At 46.9% G+C, this 25,282-nt stretch overlaps 1 protein-coding gene across 2 annotated transcripts in view; it reads right to left on the bottom strand.

Annotated features, from left to right (window-relative positions):
* Positions 1-3,764: 3,764 nt before the first annotated feature.
* The window catches only part of C9H5orf22 (chromosome 9 C5orf22 homolog), a 42,211-nt gene continuing 20,693 nt past the window's right edge, over positions 3,765-25,282 (bottom strand). The window contains exons 3-9 of one of the 2 annotated variants that reach the window (XM_066579184.1): positions 23,272-23,421; positions 20,230-20,665; positions 18,858-18,920; positions 14,866-14,987; positions 12,172-12,238; positions 8,875-9,014; positions 3,765-3,980 (exon numbers count right to left, since the gene is read on the bottom strand). In XM_066579184.1, the coding sequence (XP_066435281.1) occupies positions 3,848-3,980; positions 8,875-9,014; positions 12,172-12,238; positions 14,866-14,987; positions 18,858-18,920; positions 20,230-20,665; positions 23,272-23,421 (1,111 nt within the window). In that variant the 3' untranslated portion in view covers positions 3,765-3,847. The remainder of the gene's footprint in view (positions 3,981-8,874; positions 9,015-12,171; positions 12,239-14,865; positions 14,988-18,857; positions 18,921-20,229; positions 20,666-23,271; positions 23,422-25,282) is intronic. The other variant, XM_066579185.1, reaches the window with a different exon arrangement.

Below are 25,282 nucleotides of genomic sequence, written 5' to 3' on the forward strand. Positions count from 1 at the left end.
CATAATTTTTTTTATAACTTATTACATAAATATTTATGTAAAAAAAAAAAATAAACCACTAGACCACTAAGCCCAATAGTAGTCTGACATTTCCTGGTCTGTAGAGTAGTTTTCAGCAGTCATGTCATTGTCATCAGTCAGGATTACAACCATACGTAAATCCAGCACCATTCACAATAGGTGAATGGCCACAACTTATCTCCACCTCTTTCTTGCACGCATCAGCGACACAACATGCCTAAAACAGTCTCCCACAGAAGTCAACGAGTCCCCTCCCATCCATTGTGCGAATTGCTGTTGAACGCTGCTATAAAGCATCTGTAAATGCTGTTACAATCACCCTTAGCAAGATGGCCGCCCCCAAAGTCATCTGCAGAAAATAGAATAAAAACCTTAAAAAATAAACAGTGAAGCATTACATTTTTCTAATCTATCTGGTTTTAATTAGTAAAACCTATAAGTGATACATCATTCCCTTTATAGGTGCTGTCTGGTTGCAAATCCTTGATGGTTTATTCTAAGAATGGGTCATCAATAAATCCATGGGGGTCAGCTGCCCAGGACAATCAGCTGTTTGCTGGGCTGGTGTATTCATGCAGAGACTATTTCTGCAGGAAGCAGACAGTTCTGTTCTGACGATAAGCATGTCCATAGTCCTGCCAGATCCGAAGCTACAGCCGTGTGAAGCTTAGTCAGAAGTCCTGAATCTACGGCGGTCAGGTTTAGGCAGTGCAGAGGGAGAGGGACAAGCAGGCAGCAGAGGTCCGCTGTGATCCTCCTGTCCCAGGGGAACTTTAGTTTATTTTACCACCCCAATTCTGACACTGCATTTTTTCCCTTCCAGCATGCATTGTGCAGGTTAACAATCTATCTCGTCACGACCTTTTCACGCACAGCGATACCAATTAAAGCTTCATTTTCTTTTCTATATTTTATTAGGATTTTTTTTGTGGACTAAAGAATAAAAAAGTTTGCTAAATCCAAGGCCTTTAATAGGCATCTGGCTGCCATGGCAACTCATTGGCCACACATGACCATGCAGCAGTGGGGGAGTGACCGAGGAAGCCCCCCCCCCCTCTTTCGGAGGTTGTATCGGAGAGCGATATCTGAGAAACAAGGGCAAAAAAATAGGTCATACCGCCCAAGAAACAAAACCCACTGTGGTGTTTCTATCTCGCAAGAGAAAACCCACCCATTGCAAATAATGGATTCTATTTTCCTATCTCACAACACAATAGACTTGCCCATGTTAATACGGCCTAACTGAGTGTCAGCTGTCCAACACCGCCAACACTCGATGCATATGGAGCTGGCTTAGCTAGAGTCCGCTTTATACACCCCTTCCAATATTAACATGTACGTCAAATGTTGCTAAGGGGGTAAAAGAAATGTATCATAAAAAAATTACATTTAAAGTAGGATTTTAAGGTAAACATAGAATTTAATTAAAATTTTGATGGTTTTTGCTAGTTTTCCATGTCACTTTATATATTAAAAATAATCCTGAAATCTTGCAGTTTTCACACTAACCCTAATACTAGTCTGACCCTTCCAGTTATGTAGAATCCCTTTGCATCACTCACCTCATTACCACACAGTGATGCAATATGATGCCTATATGGAGATAACATGGGACCCCCCATTCCCCACAGCAGACGGTCACAGTGCATCTCCCCCCTCTCCACACACATGGCACACAGTAAGACAGCAATGAACATCTCCGGTCTAAAGCTTCCTATTGTCCATGCGGTTAATGTAAAGTTCATCCCTGAACTGCTGTTATAGAGTACAGAGCGGAAGGTCAGGAAAGATGGCAGCCCTCAATGATCAGGTACAGAAAATGGGATAAACAAGTCTAAAATCAGAAAATAATCGAAAATCACTCATCTGGTTTAACTTTTTTTTTTAAAGATATTTGCTACATTCCCTTTAATTTGTCTTGTAAACATGTCCTGAATTAAGAAATGTGTGATCAACATGAAGCGCTATAATCACAATGAAGGCTATAATCATCTTATTACTTGGTGCTGACAGCTATGCAATAGCATACCCAAGCTGCCATATCTGCTCAATTGTTTTGGGGTTGTGATGTGACGTACGATAAGTTGTTTATACGTGCGTTGTGTGTATTTAGTGACAGATATCACGTTCTATGTAATCTATTCTAAATAGACCTACACAAAAAATCCAATATTGCTAAAAAGTCTTGAGCAAAGCTGGAGAATGTGGTACAACAGTAACATACAGATAAGCAGCTACAAGAATCGCCACTTTACGTAGAAATACTTACAAATAGGCAGTTCTATCTAAGAAGGGAGCAGCAAAACCATGTGAACACTTCTTTCACCAAGATACAACTACTAATCTAGAGTGGTTGTGCCGATGTATGGATCAGCCTTTTAAGTCTTAAGGCCCATTTACACGGGACGAATGTCAGGGAAACTATGCTGACACTCCCTGTGTGTACTCGCTGCCATGCTGCTGCACAGGAGCAAATATTGCTAGCTCGCTCACAGAGCAGCCAGCAGGGGGGGGGGGGGGGGGGGGGCGGCTAGAGATTTCTCTCCCCCCCACCCCTCTCCATTTACTTTAGCAGCGGCCGTCTAGTACTGAGCAGCTGCTGTTTACACTGAGCAATCATCGTTCAGGATCAATGTTCATCGTTTATGCAGCATTGAATCCTGAACGATGATCGCTCAGTGTGAATAGTAGCTGTTCAGTACTGAGCAACCGCTATGTTAAGTGAATGGAGAGAAGCGGGGGGAGAGCGAGTAAAGCAATCTCCTCCAGCGGCCCCAGCCACTTGCTGAGCGAGCCAGCGATACTCGCTTCTGTGCAGCAGCACGGGAACGAGTACACACAGGGACAAGTGTGCGGCATAGTTTGCCCGACATACGTCCTGTGTAAATGGGCCCTTAGGGTGCATTCACACAGGTGAGTCCGATATCGGCCTGAGGGTGCATTCAAACGATTGTATATTGGCTGGGTTTTCACGCCCAGACGATATACGGCGTCTCTCTCTGCAGGGGGAGGAGGCTGGAAGAGCCGGGAGCAGTGCTCTGAGCTCCTGCCCCCTCTCCACTATTTGCAATGAGAGGAGGTGGAACGGGGGCGGGGCTAAGTTCCAGGAATTAGCTCCGCCCCCATCCCGCCTCTCCTCATCGAAAATAGTGCAGGGGGGTGGAGAGGGGGCGGGAGCTCAGAGCACTGCTCCCGACTCTTCCAGCCTCCTCCCCCTGCAGAGAGAGACGCCGTATATCGGACGGCGTGAATACCCAGCCGATATACGGTCATCTGAATGCAGCAGAAATCACAGGATTCTAAGTAAGTGCAATGCTTTTTGAAAGAAAACCACATCACGCCTGCAACATGTGATTTTCACGAAAAAAATTGCATCGCAATCAAATAAAAATGTAGGCGAGATTTCTCTTTTACAACTCTCACAAAAAATAACGGGCGATGTTTAGTACTATCGCCCCAAAATAGGACATGCAGCAATTTTTGTGTTGGACTACCGATCCAATAAAACATTTGCTCATATCAATTAAATCATAAATCCACGGATCATTTACACGCAGGATCTCTCCATCGGCCAGCTATCAGACGTGGAGTCCGCTTGTATGAATGCACCATTACATGTGAATACTATCAATACAGAGAATAGCTTTATAGAGGTAGCTATATAATGATCTAATGTTGAGCTGATAACGAATCATAAGTAAGTGATACTCTACTAATTCATCTGGCAGTAAGATACCATGGCGTCACGCAGACATCTACTTTATTGCGGTGTGAGAAATGGTTCCCTTTTCAGGCCACTATGTGAATAAATAGGTAATTTGACAGATCAGACAGATGATGATCCGGGGGAAAACTCTAAATGAACATCCAACGTGCCATAAAGCGCGCGAAGCACATCCAGAACCTTCTCCTGTATGTAGTCAACTTGTTCAGAGGGGCAATAGTCATCGAGGCTAGACCTAAAATAAGGGAAACATAGTAAGTCATTTTAGGAGTTGAAACAACGAGAATTATGAGCTGCAGATTCAATCTACAGCTGAACGGCCACTTTATTAGAAACACCGAGTGCAACATAACATCAAGTGATAAATATAGGAAGAACGTATTGCAGACACTAAAATGTGAAGTCCAGCAGAAGGCAGACTTCCTAATCAGAAACATTTTCAAATGTGAGACTTGCACAGCTTAACGGCGTTTTCTACGGAAGGAGCCACCTGTTAGAACAGTAAATATGTAGCCATGTTGTATTGTGTACCCGTCTTGTACGCTTCAGCTTGTCATATCATACTGTTGCCATTTTCCTTTAACAAGACCTTTGTAGATGTACTGGACAATCAAGGTTGTTGAGCAATTTGAGACAGGAAAACCAGACTACACAACCTTGATGCTACCGTTTCAGCACCAGTTCTCCAAGACAAGACCATTTAATAGAAGTCTCATGATAAGTAGTTCCAATTGGCCGGAGAGAAGTCCTGCCTCTAAGAAATCACTGCTCTTGTTTAGTTTTAATAGCTAATGTAATAATTATAATTTATTATTCATTTAAGTGAGGCGTGTTCCAGCCTCGTTGCAAATGTCTTTGTATATATACTTCTGCTTATTAATTGAATAAGCAGAGGACTTCCAATCACATCCAGCGTGTGTGAGATCTGCGAGCTTCTTCGAGCTAAGAAAAATTAATTTGGATACCTAACAAACCAAGTAGCAAGCTTTCGCTAACACTGTGTAAGGGCTTATTCAGACAGGAAGAGGCAGGCCAGGTCGGGAGATAGTGCACTGAGCTCCCACCCTCTCTCCACTGTTGGCAATAAGAGGGGTGGAATGGAACTTAGCTCCGCCCCTGTCCCACCCTGCCATTGCAAGCAATGGCAAGGGGTGGAGAGGGGGCGGGAGCTCAGTGCACTAGCTCCTGGCCCGCCTCCTCCCCTTGCAGAGAGGGACAGCGTATATCAGCTGGGTGTGAAAACCTGGCCGATATACGCCTGTTTGAATAAGACCTAAGGGTGTAAATACAGGGGTAGCTGTTAATTACCGATAGGATTGCCCATCGGACTGTTTAGTATATCTTTGCTCATTCTCTTAGGTGCCTGCTGCTCCACCCCACCCCATTACTAGGATGCGCTGGGGTTTATATTTTACTATAAAAATCATCCCTTTGTCACAAGGCTAACAGGGCAGGCTGTAGCTTCAAAGCTGCCACTCTAATAGCTGGTAATGACTATTAATCTAGAAGGTGCTTGAGAACGGCAACACACTGAAGTAGATTGGCCACTGGAAAGGCCGGTTTGGCCACTAGGGTATAAAAAAGTGGTGAGCAAAGAAAAGTGTTGCCTCAATATATGCTGGTTTCTAAAGTTATTTATCAGCCACGTGAGAGGGCTCAGTAAAAGAAAGTGGGAGACGAAGGAAGAGCTTCCAAACTTAAGAAATAGGTTGTGCGGAACGTCTGTAGGAGCCAGATGTATGAAATGGTATGGACACACAGTATCTATTACTGTGTTATATTTTTGGGTGTACCCCTGGTGTACAGAGGGTTTGTACCCCTGTGTTCACAACATCAGAACTATAATAAAACTAGCTAAAGTGCTGAACTGCATATTGGGAAGGATAATGAAGCTGGCGGACCCCACAATCTTGAATCCACAGCCTGGAAGCAAATTTCTATGTTCCAACCATTTTAACCCAATGATGATGATCCCCTCGAGCTGACACCTCCCCTTGCACTTCTAAAAAGGGGCCGTGTGGGCGCTTCCATAGCAACCTATTGGTTGCTATAAAAGCGTGGTAAAAATTCTCTCCAACTCCAATCTTGGAATCGGCATAATCCCCAGATCACCGACCCTTCTCAAGTAATCAAGGATTAAAACCTATAATAGTCTAACACTCAGGAAGGGCATCCGGGCCCTTCTTGTACTCTTATCAAATACGCCATCACCACATCCTCAGGCAGAGAGTTCCATAGTCTCACTGCTCTTACAGTAAAGAGACCCCTTTTATGTTGGTGTAGAAGCCTTCTATCCTCTAGACGTAGAGGGTACCCTCTTGTTACAATTCTGGATATAAATAGATGGGAGAGATCTCTGTATTGACCCCTGATATATCTATACATAGTTATTAGAGTGCCCCCTTGTTACAGTCCTGGGTATAATAGATGATGGGAGAGATCTCTGTATTGACCCCTGATATATCTATACATAGTTATTAGAGTGCCCCCCTGTTACAGTCCTGGGTATAATAGATGATGGGAGAGATCTCTGTATTGTCCCCTGGTAGATTTATACATAGTTATTAGAGTGCCCCCCTGTTACAGTCCTGGGTATAATAGATGATGGGAGAGATCTCTGTACTGACCCCTGATATATCTATACATAGTTATTAGAGCGCCCCCTTGTTACAGTCCTGGGTATAATAGATGATGGGAGAGATCTCTGTACTAACCCTTGATATATCTATACATAGTTATTAGAGCGCCCTCTTGTTACAGTTCTGGGTATAATAGATAATAGGAGAGATCTCTGTATTGTCCCCTGATATATCTAGACATAGTTATTAGAGCGCCCCCTTGTTACAGTCCTGGGTATTAATAGATGATGGGAGAGATCTCTGTACTGACCCCAGATATATCTATACATAGTTATTAGAGCGCCCTTTTGTTACAGTTCTGGGTATAATAGATAATGGGAGAGATCTCTGTATTGTCCCCTGATATATCTAGACATAGTTATTAGACCGCTCCCTTGTTACAGTCCTGGGTATAATAGATAATGGAGAGATCTCTGTACTAACCCCTGATATATCTATACATAGTTATTACAGCACCCTCTTGTTACAGTCCTGGGTATAATAGATGATGGGAGAGATCTCTGTACTGACCCCAGATATATCTATACATAGTTATTAGAGCACCCTCTTGTTACAGTCCTGGGTATAATAGATGATGGGAGAGATCTCTGTATTGTCCCCTGATATATCTATACATAGTTATTAGAACGCCCCTCAACCATCTTTTTTCTAAACTAAATAATCCCAATTTTGATAACCTATCTGGGTTTTGTAGTCCACTAATTATTACTTTAGTTGCCGCCTTTGTACCCGCTCAAGCTTAGATATGTCCTTCTTGAGTACCGGTACCCAAAACTGTCCACAATACTCCATGTGTGGTCTGACCAGTGATTTGTAAAGAGGAAGAACCATGTTCTCGTCATGGGCCCCTAGACCTCTTGATGCACCCAATGATTTGCCTGACACTGGTTGCTGGTCCTGGCTACTGATGAGGCCTCTAGTATAAGGCCAGCTCACTGTCGGTAGTACTACTTTAGGATGCCTTGTTCTGTGCCACGCTACTCCGGGCACTGGCGATACAGCCCTGGTGCTTCTGTCGGGATGCTGCAGGGATATTTGGCGACTGGTTCTACCACCTCACTCTGTAAATCCTCGATCTCTCCCCTTGCTGGCTCTGCATATGGGTCTCGCTCAGGAACACATTGTCCGGACTGGACCTCTTTCCTGGGATCAGGCTGACCAATATAAGTTACAGTTGGAGGGTCTGTTGGTTCCCTCTTTTGGCGACTACAGGTTACAAATCTTTACACCCCAACAGCATCTATTTCTAAGGGAGTCCTTAGACATCCAGGGTTATTAAACACAAACTATAGATGTCTGCCTGACATAGAAAATCATAGGTCCAACCAACCACACCACACACTTGTGATTTCATGCACTCTATATGGAGTTTATGAGCAAAGTACATAATTCATGCTGACCGCACCCGTGGCATGCCAGGCGCTCACAGCCCCGTATTTCAGAGTCAACACTGCTGTCACCATGCTGAGTACCGCCAACTGGAGATCTATGTGCACCGTACTGCACTTGGACCTTTTAGTAAATACTTGTATTTCCCATAATATAACAATTTTGGACCATCTGTTTTTATAAGTTGGCATTGTACCGTTCCGGAGCCATTCCTAAAGAAAATGTATGGCCAGCTGGGTGTTACCAGTAGTGGGCGCCCTACACTCAGTGTCATTGTCTAGTCAGTGCTGACAGTAGTATAGGGACACATTACTTTGACAAAGAGAATGTTAACACCCAGTTGTCGATTTATTCCTACATTCTAGGAGAACCAACAGAGGACCGGCACTACACAAAGTTAGGAGAACAGATGCTTCAGAATGGTTGTTGCATGGGGAACACAACCATCTGCTAAAACAGACACATCAGCAGAGCCGACCGCTACTCTATGTACAGAATCCTTATATACCACCAATGGCCACTCACTGTGAAAAACAATCTAATTATTAGGCCTGATGCACATGGTGGGTGCAGTATGACCACCACATTATACTCCACTGGGCACCTTATATGTGAGATACCCCCTCCTAGAAGCCGTGATAAAGGGGAATATAGCAACAATCCAGCATGAAATAGGGATTATGTAATACTGACCAGTGAAACCTCAGTATGCCCAGTGTACAGTAGGGGGCACAACAGGTACGGTAGAGGCCTGTGCACCTCTGTGGGTGACATAATATAGCAAATGTGGGTATTCTAACTGCCAACACTATCATCTATGCACTATAGCTGTAGAACGGGCAGTGCGATGCACATATAATTACACGTACTGCACTTCAGTATATGTACACACACACGCATATACATACACACACACGCATATACATACACACATACATATACACACATACATATACATACACACACACGCATATACATACACACATACATATACACACATACATATACATACACACATACACACACTACATCAACCCCATACATAGAATGTACACTGTGAAGCTCCGGCAGGTAAACCCCTTTGCCGCTTAGCGCCGTTACCTGGCTAATGTGACAAGGGTCGGTTTTGGAAGGTGTTTCAATAAGTGTTTCATGGAGTGGATTAAACATTCAATTTCCATCTCTGAGCTGACGTGATGAGGAAGCTCCGCATAGTCGCAGGTAAGACCGGCCTGGTGAATCTGTAGAAGCAGAAATGGTGGAGAGTAAATAAGTGAGAAAGGAGGTTCTCCTACGAGACGCTTTCAGGATTCGTCACTTTTAAAGGGAACCTGTCAGCCCTCTTTACCAAACCGATCGCAGACCTGCAACTATCTAGAAAACGTATTTTCCCATGTCTCGTTAAACACCCAAACCTGAAGAATGGCTACTTCAAGTTCCCATGCGGCATGTAAACTAGACAGCGGTGCGGTGGTTGGGCCAGAAAGCGTCTCTTCCCCGCGAGCTCTCTGTAAGTCCTCCCCTCTTCATGCAGCGCAGTATAGTCTTGCCCCGCGAGCGGCTTGGTTTAGAGGGGTAAAAGTGCTGACGGGTTTCCTCCAACATCTCTTCTGCCGTAGAGGGTATAAGACATTCCTAAACCCTTCCCATACTAGTAAATGATCCCTATACACAGATGGCACGACTGCCCCCTCCGAGACACGCTTACAGATACAAGATCGCTCCCCACAGTAATAACAGAGCATCGAGGATACCGGCACCGTACCCACAAAACAAACAGTATCATCAAATCACAAACTCACGACTGTACCTACAAAACACAATCAGAGACATATAATGGATTCAATGTATCACATAAAAAAAACACATTTTAACCCCTTAGTGACCACGCTATCATGTTTTTACAGGACGTGTATGGAGGGAGATAGCGCTGCTATCTCCTTCCATACATCGCAAGTGTCAGCTGTAATAAACAGTGGGCAACAGGCCCATTCAGCTGCGCAACCGATCAGGACTGTTAACCCTTTAAATGCTGCTGTCAAATCTGTCCCGTACGCCCCCCCAGCCCCGGTAATGAGATTGGGAGAGCCGTGCGGGTGTCATGGCAGCCAGAGTCCTTCTGAAAGACCGCACAGTGGCCATGGCAGAATGCCTATCAAGCCATTCCCGAGGGGTGGCTTGATAGGCTGCTTGACAAAATGCAGTATGATGTAATGCTACGGCATTACATCATACTGCATAAGCGGTCTAAGCATCACTATTTGCTGTAAAAATTGTAAAAAAAAAAAAGGAATAAAGTTTTAATTATTTAAAAAAAAAAGTAATAAAAGTTCAAAAAAAAGAAAACCTTTTGCCATATTTACAATTAAAAAAATGTAAATACAATAAAAATACATATTTGGTATCGCTGCGTCTGTAAAAGTCCGATCTATCAAAGTAATGCATTATTTACTCCGCACGGTGAACATCGTCCGGAAATTTAAAAAAATAAATGCCAGAAATGCACTTTTTTGGTCACCCTGTTGCCAAGAAAAAAAATCTAATTAAAAAGCGATCGAAAAGTCCTATGTATTCCAAAATGGTACCAACGGAAACGACCGGTCGTAACGCACAAAAGGAGCCACACAATTATATTGACGGAGAAATAAAGTTATCTCCTATAGTCGAATCCTGGCGAGGGATAAACCCAACCATTTTACACATTTTTCTCGGCTCTCCATTCTGCATAGCAGATAACGCATGTGAGGATTCTACCTCGGTCAGACCACAGCCATGTATCATCATCTGTAGGGCCTTCATGTCTAGACCTTCTAATATGACTTGATCTCTTAAGGATTCTCTCATCCATCCCCAAAATGTTCTCCTCTGACAACACAACTGGATGAGTGTTCACAATAAGCGGTTCATCCGTCTGCTTATAACAGTACTTCGTGGCTCTCTTCCCAAATACCAGGGCTTTATGATTAGAGACAACGGCTGCCGATCTCCAGGCACTCGCAGGCAAGAATCCGCTGTGCATTACTGATACTATATAAGGTTAGATGCGGTGGTCTCGCCAACGTTACTGTGTGCTGGACCAACCGGCTGTAGACGTCGCTCAGATCCCCTACGACTCCTTCCTGTACACTACTCACCAAGCAGGGCGTGATCCTGGCCAACCCGCTAACAATAGGTTCACAATTTACACACTTCTTAGGTAAACTTTTCTCACCACATATTTTAAAAACATCAAACCCCCCAACACTATCAAACATTTTCTGAATACCTGACCTCAAAAATCTCTCCTGATGAAGTACCCAAGGCCGGCTGCACACCGGCGAGCTACACAGCGCAGCAGAATCCAACTGGGACCCCGACGGCTCACAGGCAGTCATGCGCAATACACCCCACGGGGATGGCTTGATAGGCAGTCTCCTAAGGCAGCCCTGGGGCCTTTCAAAAGGCCCTCCCGCTGCCATGACACCTGTATGGCTCCCTGAGATCTTACGGATTGACAGCAGCGCTTAAAGGGTTAATAGCTGCGATTGGCCACACAGTCGATTGCAGGTATTGCCTGCTGGTGTCAGCTGTTATAAACAGCTGACGCCTGCGCTGTATGACGAGGTCGCCCCGCGACCTCTCTCCATGCATACCCCGACGCTCCAGGATGTAAATGTACGTCATGGAGCGAGAAGGGGTTAAAATCTTCCTCTGGTGGTACTTAGTCCGCACCAGAATAGCCCACGTAGTGCCAAACTACCAAGCTAATTGTTTCCGAGGATGCTCATCTGTGGGTAACGTGGTCATGTCCCTTGGGTCAGAGCTTACTCCCTGATGTATTCTGTAACCCATCACAATATGGACAGATCCTTGGGCGGCATTACAGCATGGGCAGATCGCTCATATCCTCCAGATTCAGAGAAAGCAAGCTCCTTTTTCTTCTTTGCTACCAAACAGAAGGGAAGCGTCAAACGAACTATAATAATTACCGATAACCATGTGAGATTCCTGAGAATGTGGAATCCGTGGACAGAATAAGCCCGTCCCTCCCAAAACAACAGACCCCCAACTCCTCAAAAGATCATCAGATGCCTTGCACTCTCTGAAGATCACCTCCATGAGAGAAGGTCCCCCCACCACCACCTCTTCCCCTCCTCCCGCTCCCTCGCATCCCCCTTCCCATCCCCCTTCCCCCGTTAGGCCCCGGCCGGGCCAATACTCATACAATACGTGCAATTCTTACATATGAGAAAGTCGTACTAATTTTGAGGATTTTGACTAATTAGAAGGTGGCCTGTTATATGTTTTAGTTCTTGCTCTATAACTCGTTGACCCGATGCCAGATCTCGGTTTGTTAAACTGCATTGGGAATTTCAAGACCTAAAATAAAATCAACTGTAAAACACTAGAAGTCCTCACCATTTCGTAGTCGGGCGCTTCCATTCGACATTTCAAACTGTTCACAAGTTGGACAAGGCTGCTCATTCTGAAAGAGAAAGGAAACCCGCCAAATCTGTAACAGCGCCAACTTGTACAAGACAGCAATAGAAGAAAACGGACATCAACACATCGTAAGAGCAGGGAGTCCTCATCAGACGAGGCATCCCCACCATGCAAGGTCTAAAGTGTAAAGGCCCTTTTACACACAACGATTCGCTCAAAAGACATCTATTGTGTAACAACTGTAAACAGCCGCTGTCCTGCTGGAGAACAATAGCCATGTATTTAGAGAACAGACCACCCGCTGTTCTCTAAATACATGCAATGAACTACTAAAGGCCTGATTAGCCCATTAGGACCTATGCAAAATGATCGCTCAGAACTGTCAGTTTCTGACACATTTTGAGCATTCTGTGTGTGTAAATGCACCTTTAGACTCTACTGTGACGGATGAATTAGAAATACAGAGCAGACGCGCCTGAGACCCACACAAGCCTCTACCCAGCATTTATCTGGCACGGAGGGCACGCAAGCCCCTAAAACTTGCTTTGCCTGACATCCTCCTAATAACATCATTTCAGCCGTCTTGTTGAAGGTGTGATTTGATGATGAAGCAAATGCCTGTTGACAGTTTAAAGACTGACATAAAACAGAACGACAAAAGCACTGGACTGAGCAGAGAGCGTGATTAATCACCGGCTTGTATATATATATATAAAGATCTAGGCACAGGCAGCGATAATCCAACAACTCCATCTACTGGCACACTTAAGGCATTGCAGGGGAAGATGCTATTCCTGTGAAGTGTCATTTACCTGGCTTATCTTCTACTGTTCCTATTACACCTTGTCTTATGGTACAGAGCTACATTCACAAGGATGCAGACTTCAGAGCTGAAATCTGCACAGTGTGTAACCAATGTGTGAAAAAGCAACTGCAGCACTCCATTATAGGAGCTTAGCTTATTATTTACAATGAAGGCATGCAAAAAAAAAAAGTTTAGAGCGGTTATCATAAAACATGATTTTGTGCAGAATGTGTTCAGAGGGGAGACACCCATTAAAGAAGTTCTGTCAGGAAAACAACAAAAAAATTATACTCCCCTGTGCCTTACAGGGCCGGTCACCGATAACCTGCTGGGCTTCTCCTCTCCCTTCAGCAGCTGTCCGATCGCAGGGCAGAAGCTGGCAAAGTTCCAGCTTCAGCCCATGCTCCGAGCACTGCCAGACGGCAAGTCCTGTCATCCGGGTCAGTGGGCGTCACAAGTGACACGTCGCTCACCGATTGGCCTGGCCGCACCTAACCTCTGCTGTCCCCGGAGAGTCAACGACGAGTGCGCATGGGTCCCCCTTCCCAGCGCGCTTGTGCACTCGCCGTCAACCCCCCATAGATGGCAGAGCTTAGGAGCTGCTGGGAGATGACCCCTCGTGCGGCACCTAAACAGAGGGACCAAGTACAACGGGATTGGGCGAGTTTGCTTTGTTTTTTTAACTCTTGTCTTTCCACAGGTCAGAACCTACAGGGATGCAGGGAGTAGAATTATCTTATTTTGCTGAAGTGACTCCTTGCTTTCTACTAGTAATTTCTTTTCTCCATTTATAGACACTGCTGCTGTTCTGCTGGCTGACAGTCATGTTCTTCACAAGACATGTGGCTTATTCCTTGTAGTGTGACTTTTTTTTAAAACTAAGGCCTCATGTCCACGGGGAAATTATATTTAGCAAATCCGCGCGTGAAAAAACCCCTCAAATCTGCATCCGAAAGGAAAGCATTGACCATCCGTGGTTAATTAAATGGCCACGGATGGTGATTTTAAGCAAGTGATTTAAAAAAAAAAAAACACAATTAAGGCCGCCTGCAGATGGCCGGGTCGGATCGGATCCGGCTGCGAGAATTCTCGCAGCGGGACCTGACCCGAGTGTCTGCAGAGAGCAGCGTGACTGTCACCTGCCGTGGCCCCGCCTCCTTTCATGTGCCAGCTACCGGGCTGCCGGCGCATGCGCAGAGCGGAGCTGGCGAGCATACTGCGATTTGTTTGCCGTGCGAGATTTCGCACAGCCAAATCGCGGGCGTCTGCATAGGATTGCGTTCGTTAACGCAATCCTATGGCAGCTTACAGGGGCGTAAATCCCGTGGGAAATCCCGCCGCAGAATTTACGCCCATCTGCAGGCGGCCTATGGTGCATCCACCGCAGAAATCCGCGCAGGCCCGATTTTCCCTGTGGGTTTATTTCACACGTCTGAGAAGCTCATGCGATTTTTGTGGATTGCGAGACGCACGGATGTGAACTCGTGTAAGGATGCTGCGAGGATAAAAATTGCAGAATGTTCTCTTTGGACGTTCAATGGAGCCTTAAAGACATAACATGGCACGCGACTGCCGTTCACTGTGCATGCGATGACGATTCCCTGACGTGCCTAAAACACGCCTCGCATTGGATGCGGAAAACGCACATTGGCAAGTGCAATATTGGGCCCTGTTTCTCGACCCGATATCGCGCTCGCCCGCGTAATTGTAACCTCACCGCTGCAAAACCAAGATTTTTGTTTTGTTTGCAGCAAAATTTCAGCTTTTGAAATGTCCCATATTTTGCGCGCAAATATTTTATTGCTGAACAACCCCGTCCGCAGTCCAGGTCCAGACGGTGCCCCACATGGCAGGTCATAACATACCCAGGATTGGACGCCCATCGCTGTACCGTCTCCTCATTATCATCCTCACAGAAATCTGCAAATGCCGCTTCCAGATCTTCAAGCTGACGGATGCGATTCTCTACACAGTCAACTAAGACGTCCTGCGGGCGAGGGAAACAGATAGACCTGCTATGAGTTCATTACACGCAGCTATTAGAACAGTTATACTCCAGGTACGGTCATTTCTTATAAGCTTGTTTTATGGAACGACATGTACAATAACTAGTTTATACAGATTACAGTGATGACAATCAGGAGCGGCGCAGACAAGAAGTCACTCCCCCCACAGAAGCAGAAGAGTCTGTGCCCCTCCACGTTACCGAGGCCTCGCCCATAAATTGTTGGCATGTGTCTTGTGTAACAGCATCACATACTTTGGGCCCTTTATTGGGACATTGCCTCTTTTTAATTACAATTCTTTCATATGGCGTTCCAGAATTCACCACATTTCCCCACTGTGACTCCGCGGGGTCGTCTATCCATCCAGCTCATTGCAATAGCTCTGTGCACAAGGATGGTCTCACCGAGTAAATCTCCGGTATGTTGCCATCATTGCAGGTATATTTTAATATCAGAACTACTTGAAGAGACGAGCAGCAGGTTTATTTCTTCATCATGCAGTTATGAGAGCTTGTGTTGTCCTCAGTGTCAGATGAATGTCTGCTGAAGCCGGAGGTAGAGATCAGAATTATGGCTGCACTAGACTTACTACCAAGCGGTGTGCAGTCTGACCTTCATGGCTGCTGCACGGCGTCAGGTGAGCGCACTTCTCTACACGACAGACGGCCGTTAGATTACTGTTAGAGGTTTTATGTAACTAAACTTTATTTGCTGTATGACAAAGTTCGGCCCCTGCACACAAGCGTAAATTCTGCATCGGGATTCCCCGCAGAATTTCCGCCCGTGCCCTCCTGCGTAGGACTGCATTGCAAAACGCAATCCTAGGCAGACGGACGCGATTTCTCCGTGTGAAAACACACGCGGAAAACAAATGGCGGCATGTTCTATTTCTGTGCGGGTCTCGCAGAGGCCTGATCAGAAAGGTCAGTAGTGACGGACTGGGTCCGCTCTGTGAATGCGCCGGCTGGCGGGCAGCCAGTGCATAGCAGGAGACGGAGGACACTGGGAGCGGGTGAGCTGCAGGCCTCTGCAGGGACACTGGTCCACATCCCGCTACGAGAATCCTCACAGCGGGATCCGACCCCGCCGTCTGCAGGCGGCCTTCAGACACTTTCTAAACATATTACAATTATCACAATTTTCGAGATCTCTCCTTACTGTTAGTGAATACAAGCAGGTATTTGTCTACCTTCAGTGCCTAAAACCTTTCCTAATTTAGACCCGCATGAACCCGTCTGAGCAGTACCAGGCCAGGCGCGGGTTTAACAAGGACTTTTGATTTACTGACTGCAGGCAGAGATATTAAAAGAAAACAATTGTTAAGCCCCATTTGGACGGGATAGGTGTCTGGCAAACAATGTCCGACACTGGTCCCCGCACACTCACTCCCGTGCTGTCCCATGGGAGCTAGTATCGACGGCTTGCTCACAGAGCGCCCAGCAGGGGGGCGAGGCAGTGGAAATTTCTCTCCTCGCTCCCCCGCCTCTCTCCATTGACAACATAGCGGCCATTCAGTACTGAACGGCCGATATTTACACTGATCAGCTCATCGTCCATCGTTTATGCTGCATATGTGATGGACGATGAGCTGATCGCGCAGTGTAAATAGTGGCCGTTCAGTACTGAACAGCCGCTATACTAAAGGGGTTGTCTGCACTTCTGTATGGCCATTACAATGCACTTTGTAATATACATTGTGCATTGTATATGAGCCATGCAGAAGTTATGGGGGTTGCTGTCAATGTGCGTGCGTGTGGGAGGGGCTGTCCCAACTTGTCGCACAGGTATCATTACTGGCGCTGCGACCGACCGACCTAGCCAGCCACCTAGGTTAATCCTGCCTGTGCAGGGAGAGGAGGTTGTGAGCTGTGACTATTGTGAATGGTGGGTCCTGTGTTCTCTGCATATAGGTGTCACCTCTCAGTGTAATTCTGCCTGTGCAGGGAGGGGAGGATTTGAGCTGTGACTATGGTGAATGGTTGGCGTGCCAACTAGTCGCCGCACGTTGGTTGGGGTGCCAACAACTAGTTGCCACGCTGGGGGAGGTGGGGCTGTCAGTGTTAGTTGTCATGGGACGGGAAGGAATGGGAGGGTGGGGGGTAGCCTTGTTTCACAGTGGGGAGGCTGCAGGAGTTTTCTCTCCTCGCACTCCCCCGCCCCTCTCCATTCACTTTACACAGCGGCCGTTCAGTACTGAACGGCAGCTGTTTACAATGAACTCTCATCGTTCAGGATTTTCTTCTGTGTGTACAGTCTCTCCTGGCCCCGCCCCCTCTAAGTACACTGTACAGCAGGACTTAGAGGGGGCGGGGCCTGGGCAGGGAGAGACTGTAGATCAGTTCAATAGAGGTGGGCGGAGCCAGGACGGGAGCTGAGCGAGGCCAGGAAATCCTGCTTTTTCATGTCTATGTGTCTTGCTGCCATCAGGAGCGCGCAAACAGAGGGGGAGAGATCAGGGCATTGTGGGAAGGCAGCAAAACGGCGTCATCTTTGAAAGCTGCATTGAACATCAGATATCAAAGGAGGAAACGGACATTCCAGCTGATCTGCCTGCGGTTGGAGCTCCTGTGTGCTGGGTGTTACCATGCTCAGTGAAAGGGGAGCAGCATACGAATAAGAAAATGTCACCCTGTGTGGCCGGACAATTTAGGCAACGGAGAGGAGCCTCATGTCTTTCTTATGGAACCGCCTCTCAGTCCCGAGATAAAACTTGTCCAGGGACCGGAGGGGGCAGTTATTACCCAGTGTCCTCCTCTATGGCAGTACTGCCTTTCAAGATGGTCACGCCACTTTTGAGGGCTCATTCCCACGGCCGGATGCGTAAAACACTGCGTGGATAGCGGTTTTACCACCGTGGGAGCCGGCGGTGAGCTGGCCATCGCTGTGTATGGCAGCTGCGCACGACAGCGTATCTGATGTTTGTTTAGCGTATCTCACGCACTCCGTTATGCGCAGTGTGACTTTTTTTTAATTCCCTGTCCCAATGTGTTGCATATGGACAGTGCTGAACACACATACAGAGCAAAAGAGCTGTACGTGTGCGATACAAAGGAAATAGAACATGCTCCGTTCTTTTTCACAGGCGTATTACACGCAATGTATATACGCCAACGTGAATAGATTAATGAAAATCAATGACTCCATTCAACATGTATTACGCAGGCGTACATTACACGCAACACGTGGTGAAATCACGCCTGTGGGAATGAGCCGTTTGACTACTGATGCCCTACTTACACGGAGTCTAGTCTAAGACACTCCACGCTGGTTACGTGACAGTGCCGGCCATTCGGACAGCCGCTTACGTTTGTCAATGCACACTGCACTGCTAGCTAAACGATGAGAGTAATGTAACCATCTTGGAAGGCCACAGGGGCCACAAGAACAGGCGGATTCGGGGGTGCAGCTATAGAGAAGGACGTCAGGTGATGTAACTACGCCCTCCGATCCCCCGCTCATTTATCTGCTGATAGTCTAAGACAATGGGGAATGTGTCACTTTGCGCCAGGTCTCTGCCCTGCAGGTCACAGTGGACCATCTGTAAACGGGGTACATTATGCCACTTTACTTAATTTTAAAGAAGCAAAGCCTCCTTTAAGGAGTAAGTCTGCAGTGTAACCTCCACTGATGCTCTGCGGCCTGATCTGACAGCGGATGTGCGCGACGCTCTGCATGCCGGGTGGTGGAGTGATGGAAGTGTATAAACTCCCGGCGAGTCTCGTACACGAGTCCTAATTAACGGAGCCTGCTGCGTGTTGTGCAGTTGTCTCAGCAACTCTATCACCCAGCGGGAAGCAACAGGTTTCCACGTCTGATGTCAGATTAGGAAGGAGAGGCACATTTCATCTCACCTCTAAGGAATTGGGGTCTGGTTTCTTGAAGCTGTACAATTCCTGCAAGATTTTATATTCCTCCTGAAAAATAAAGCAGAAGGTAAAACAGAAGTCAGTAAACACATCCCGGAACCGGAGAAGACGAAGAAACAGAGGTGGTGGAGCAGCGAGGGCCGGGGACAAGACATCCGGGACACCTTGGGCTTTTTGTAAGAAGTCTTTGCTGGTCTCTGTTTAGAGGCGCTGGCATTAAATCCCAGATGGAGCCGCTCAGCATACTAGGTCACCCGGGCAGAAGCCAGATGGACTCCATTGTAGTCAAATGGGTCCGTCTGACGCCGGGAACAGTAATATTATTTATTAATCATCTTTATTTGTATAGCGCCAACATATTCCGCAGTGCTTACAAAAAAAGGGGGACACAGAAGGACAAGAAGTACCAGGTCTGATGCCTCGGTTTTTTCCCCTTCTTTGGCTACTATGACAGAGCTAAGGAATGGAAAATATAAATGCAACTTAGCCGCTCTCACAGATGCGTTCAGTTCAACGCCGTTTGGAACTGCTGCATTTTACAGCGATTTCTAGTGGCGTATTTGAATGCATGGTACAGCGTCTGACAGCGCTTCATCCTTGTGAAGGGTGATTAGGTGCCGTAAAAAAGCGAAAACACAGAATAGAACAGACCGTGCTCGAAAATAGCGGTGTTAGAAACGCGGTATCCGAGCACAGGTCTGCGAGGCTCCATTGAAGTCAATGGGAGTAGTGTACTGCGATTAGTGCAGCGCTCAGGACGCCGCGCCAATCACGGTAAGAGCAGCCTTAGGAAGGTAAACTCTGCCACTTACAATCGCTAGTATTTAGGCTGCTCTCACACGGGCGGCTGTTAAACCGTTGTGTTTCTACGCGTTTTAAAGATGCGTTTGAAGCGTTTAACGCACCCCATAATTACAATGGGTAACGAGCTGCGTTAAAAAGCACTAAAACAGAGCAGACGGAATTTTAAAATCACGGCGGTCGGAGGCTATTTTGTGACGCCCCACTGCAATCAATGGAGGCGTTTTACAGCGTTTAGGGCAGCGTTTTAAATGCCGCGGTAAGCGCTGTAAAAAGTGTTGTCTGAGAGAGCGGCCTTAGAGGGGTGAAGTTTTAGGTCTGTAGTATTGAAAAAAGTTTTGTCTTACAGAGCCAAGCCAAAAAAAAGTGTAAATTGTCTACTTTAGATACATTTGAACAGACTTTTAATTGAATTACATATTCTAAAGTAAATTGGATCATAACTCCAGAACTATTGACCGACGCTTGTCTTCCATTAGGACATGCGCACCTTATGCGACGCACACGGACTAAGACTTTGGAACGACAAGAGCCGGCACCATTAGCCCATACATACCAGTGTGTACATTTCCTTGAACGGATTCTTTACTGAAAAGAAATCTAAGTCTATATCCAAGACATGAGCGTCCCCCTTCTCCAAGACCTGCAGAACGCTTCTAGCGAGTTCAGCATTCCAGTCATTATTTGTTTCCATGCCGTCACAAGGGGAAGAGCCCTTTCTCAAATTGTCTTCTGCCCCTTCACACGCAGCAAAGGCGGCCCCCTGTGAAGACGCACATTGATATGCAGAGACCGGACCACCCGCTACTTCATCATTTTCTGCAAGCTTCAGTTTTTTGGCAGCGGATTCACCTTTGTCTGCATCTTCACAGCCCGCTTCCTTCACGGGGTTCAGCAGGATGACATCCAAATGAAGAGGTTTGGGGTTTTCAAGCTGTTCCTCGGGAACATAAAGACCATCACTTAGAAAGTAATCATCTGTGCTGGTGACCCTGCAGTAACAAGATTGAAAACGGTTTTTGCAGAGTCCAAATTTGAATTCTGGTTTTTACATCGCATGAATAAAGGGTCAACGTGAAAAAGTAAGGAGTCAATTCACTCTAATGTGTCTGTGAGAAGTAAAATGTACAGCAGGATGATGCAGGCCGCTCTCAAGGTTTAGCGGAGCTCAGCAGGCGCCACATTATGCCAGAGCGGCTTCATCTTCATATCCCACATTAAGACAGATACAAAGTCCAGGGCGTTTCTTATCTTATGGAGAACAAGACTAAAACAGAACACTGAGGCCGGTTTCAGATCTGCGTTGAGACCTCCGGCCCGCGGCAACGTCGCTGATCCGGCTGAGAATACCAGAAGAAGCAGCATTGCAGGAAGCGCTTCTGTCCTAAAGTCAGGGTCCCTTGTGCTGTTTGGTTCCATCCAAGCCGGAGGGAGCACACAGAATAACACAACAGGCCGAAGCAGGTATGGATCAGGATAACAAGTATAGCAGATAACCCCTCGTGTACAGATACTTAGGCCGCCTGCACACGGGCGGTTTTCCCGCGGGATTTCCGCCACTGAAAGCCTGCATAGGAGTGCATTACAATACGCACTCCTATGCAGACGGCCGCGGTTTGGCCGTGCAAAATGTCGCATGGCAAACAAACCGCGGCATGTCCTATTTTTGTGCGGGGCTCGCAGAGCCTCGCACAGAAACGTCACTCACCCGGCCGCCGGCTACGGTCTGCACATGCACCGGCTGCCGGCACATGAAAGAGCCGGGCCCGCCGGGCGCGGGTGAGTACGCGCTCGTCTCTGCAGGCGCTCGGGTCGGGTCCCGCAGATCCAACCCGCTCGTCTGCAGGCGGCCTTAGAGGACGCCGCAACAACCGCCACAGAGGCGCCACCAGAAGGAAGAGTTAGGCCTCCTTCCCACGAACGGATTTCCGCCGCGTAAATTCACGGCAAAAATCCGCTGCGTTGCCCGCTGCTATTAGGTTCTATTGAACCTAATATCTCAATGCTCACGATGCAGAATTCCACCGCGGAATTACGCACCGTGAAATCTCCCGTTCTCACCCGCGGCATGTTCTATTTGCCGCGGGTGTACGTGCTGACGGCTTCCATTGCAGTCAATGGAAGCCGTCCGTTCACGCTATCTCCCGCTGTAACGAGCGGAAGATAGCGTGAAAAAACGCTTCCCCGCCTACCGCCGCGTATCATATGACGCGGCCGGCGCGTCACGTGACACGGCCGGCCGCGTCATGTGACGCGGTGGGCGTGTCACATGACGCGACGGCGGTGGGCGGGGAAGCGGGGGGGGGGGGGGGGGTGACCACATGTGGCTTCTATTCTTCTCTTAGGGCTACCAAAATTAACTTTTGCAGCGTTTTCTTTTTTGTGACATATAGGCCTGTTTTTTTATACATTTTTTCACTAAAATAGTTTTCCTTTTTTTGTTTAATTAGCAATAATGTGTAAAAAAGTTAAGGGGAAAAGAAAGATTTTATTTTATAGTTCCTTAAAATGAATACATAAACGCCCCGTCCCCCATGACCTCATACACGGTCTAAGAGGACTTTCATAATTTTGTACTGTAACAGAGATATGGATAAGGGGACCGGTTACAAGGAAAACCATCCTCCTAAACAGTAGCCAATGGCAGAGCCCAGTCCCATCAGCTGGGACCCAGCAGGAAGTTGCCGGTGATCACATGATCGCCGCATCCATTGCAGGAAACGGCTCTGCCACTTCCTCTATGTGTTACATGGCGCTCAATGAGCATTATATAAGCTGGAAGAGACGGCAGAGTTGGTTATAAGCGACTTCTATCTTCTCGTTGTTTCTACACACTGCAGCAGAAATGACATGCTAGTTTCATTCTGCGGGTCGGTACGATTACTACGATACCAGATCTATATAGGGTTTATTTAGCGCCACCTTCTGACGGCCATAACGGTTGTAGTTTCCCAGCTATATAGTTGTGGGACGTCCTGTAGTTTCTATTGGTAACATTTTGGAGTACATAGGGCTGAGTGCTTTTATTACATTTATTCTCTGAGAGGCGGTGGCCCCAAAATAAAAAATAATTCTGACATTGTGTATTTTTTTTTTAACAGTATTCACCATGCGGGAAGAATAATGCGTTACTCTGACATCTGTGGATGCAGCGATACCAGATATGTTATATTTTTACAGTGGGCGTGAGCGTGTGATAGTCTGATCACTGTAAGTATACCATGGTGTTACATTATTCTGTGATCTGACAGCCAATCTATCAAGGCGCACCACAGGCATGGCTTCATTCACAATCTCTAATGGCAGCCCTAGAAGCCTTCAGAAGCTGAGGAGGGGGTGCATTCAGGACCCCCGAAATCTGATCGGGGCATTTAAATGCTGCTATCAGAATTGATGGCAGCATTTAAAGGGTTGACAGCCATGAACAGCCAACACCCGCATTCTATGGAGCGGGATCGACTACCGATCCCACTTCAAACGAAACTGTACATCATGCAGCAATAAGGGGTGAAGGTTGACCACTATTACAACAAGCGAATGCATTGCAGATATCACGTCATGTGGGTGAAGAGTGCCCTCAGGACTTCATTGAAAATACCTTATTGTAGTTGTAGACCTGTCCTTGCCAACCAGAAAGAAGTGCTTGCCTTCTTTGATCTGCTGGGCCCATGGAGGATGGAGCCATACAACGTGAGAGAAGTGTCCGGCGTACACTACAGGCATGATCCAGTTCTCAATACTTAGCTCACTGCAGAAAAACAAAGAACACGTGGGGTGGTAAGAGGACACGTAGGGTGGTGAAAGAACACGTGGGGTGGTAAGAGGACACGTAGGGTGGTGAAAGAACACGTGGGGTGGTAAAAGGACACGTAGGGTGGTGAAAGAACACGTGGGGTGGTAAGAGGACACGTAGGGGGAGAAAGGACACGTGGGGTGGTAAGAGGACACGTGGGGTGGTAAGAGGACACGTAGGGTGGTGAAAGAACACGTGGGGTGGTAAGAGGACACGTAGGGTGGTGAAAGAACACGTAGGGTGGTAAGAGGACACGTAGGGGGAGAAAGAACATGTGGGGTGGTAAGAGGACACGTAGGGTGGTGAAAGAACACGTGGGGTGGTAAGAGGACACGTAGGGGGAGAAAGAACACGTGGGGTGGTAAGAGGACACGTAGGGGGAGAAAGAACATGTGGGGTGGTAAGAGGACACGTGGGGTGGTAAGAGGACACGTAGGGGGAGAAATGACATTGCCAGGTTGCATGGTGAGCTGCATATGTAGTTACATGCTTGTATTCCACCTACAATCATCTAATCCCACATGCTGTTTTCTACAACAAGTCATCAGCATAGAACAGCTTTAATTCTACACCATATGGTGCTCCGGGATATAATTGCCCCCAAGCCAGAGAGTGGCTTTACCACAGCCTGAGCCGTGTCCTTACTATTAGACCGGCACGCTGATTAGTAAGAACACATCAAGGGTAAAGTAATGGATTAAGGGTCAAAAAGGCAGGAATGAAATGACGCTCCCCTTTAAAAGTAGGAGGTTTACAAAGTGTTTCTAACTAGTTTTGCTGTGTGACAGTTTAAGCACGTTGTCCCCCGCTAACACCGAACCGTTCCTCATCTACTCGGTGATTACATTCCCTCTCAAGGTCTTCCCACTGTTTCACCCCAAGTATGTCACCGCAGGTCCGGACACGGGCACGGAGCAGAAGATTGCCTGCACTATGGGAAGTGTCTGACCTCAGGAATTCATTCCCGGCCTTTGTTTAAATGTTTTCAGTTTTCCCATTTTAGAGAACAGGTTTGCTCTTGGGGCCTTCAGAGCCCTTAATAAACAGACTATAACAAGCAGCAATGTATAACCGTGTATTAACCCTTTCCAATCCACTGACGTCTAAAGACATTCTGATTGAAGGCTGTACAGCTCCAATGTCGGAAGACGTCCGGCAGAATGTTCTTACCGTAGATTACTGACTGCTCTGTTGTCAGGGGCCTCTCCAGCATATCCCATACCGCAGTACTGGCTCCAGCCAGCAGATGGCGCCATTGTATAACGGCAAAAAGAGAAAGCCCCCCAGGAAACCCTGAATCCAAAATTGGATTGCAAGGGGTTAAGCTTTAGAGCTACTCAAGTACCCTTTCCACTGACCCCCTTTACTACAGTTGTTACAAGCGTGAATACATGAACATGTCAGTCCTCTATAGATCATCACAGCAAAGGGATTCAAATGCCTCAAGGCAGATAATGCAATGTGATTGGAAGCGGCAGCAGGCGGTCGGCATTTGTGTGGAGCGATTACTGCAATATTCGGGTTGGGTGCCCGATCAGACTTAAAAAAAAATAATTGTGAATCAGGACGAGACGATTCTGACTCCTATTAAAACCAATGGGAGTAAAAATTGGGTGCCCTAATTTACAATTCAGAAGGTCCCTACAGGAGGGGGAGGAGGGGTGGTTCCACCGTCTGTTTTTAGTGCCAGGGTCCTAGGTTCAAATCCCATCAAGGACAACATTTGCATGAGCTTTGAAACCCTCCATCCACAAGTTGTCTTTGGACATATCTGATCCTAGAACTGCAGCACTGCAAGGCGGCAGCGATAACTATG

Source organism: Eleutherodactylus coqui, chromosome 9, assembly GCF_035609145.1.
Source record: "Eleutherodactylus coqui strain aEleCoq1 chromosome 9, aEleCoq1.hap1, whole genome shotgun sequence".
Lineage (NCBI taxonomy): Eukaryota > Metazoa > Chordata > Amphibia > Anura > Eleutherodactylidae > Eleutherodactylus > Eleutherodactylus coqui.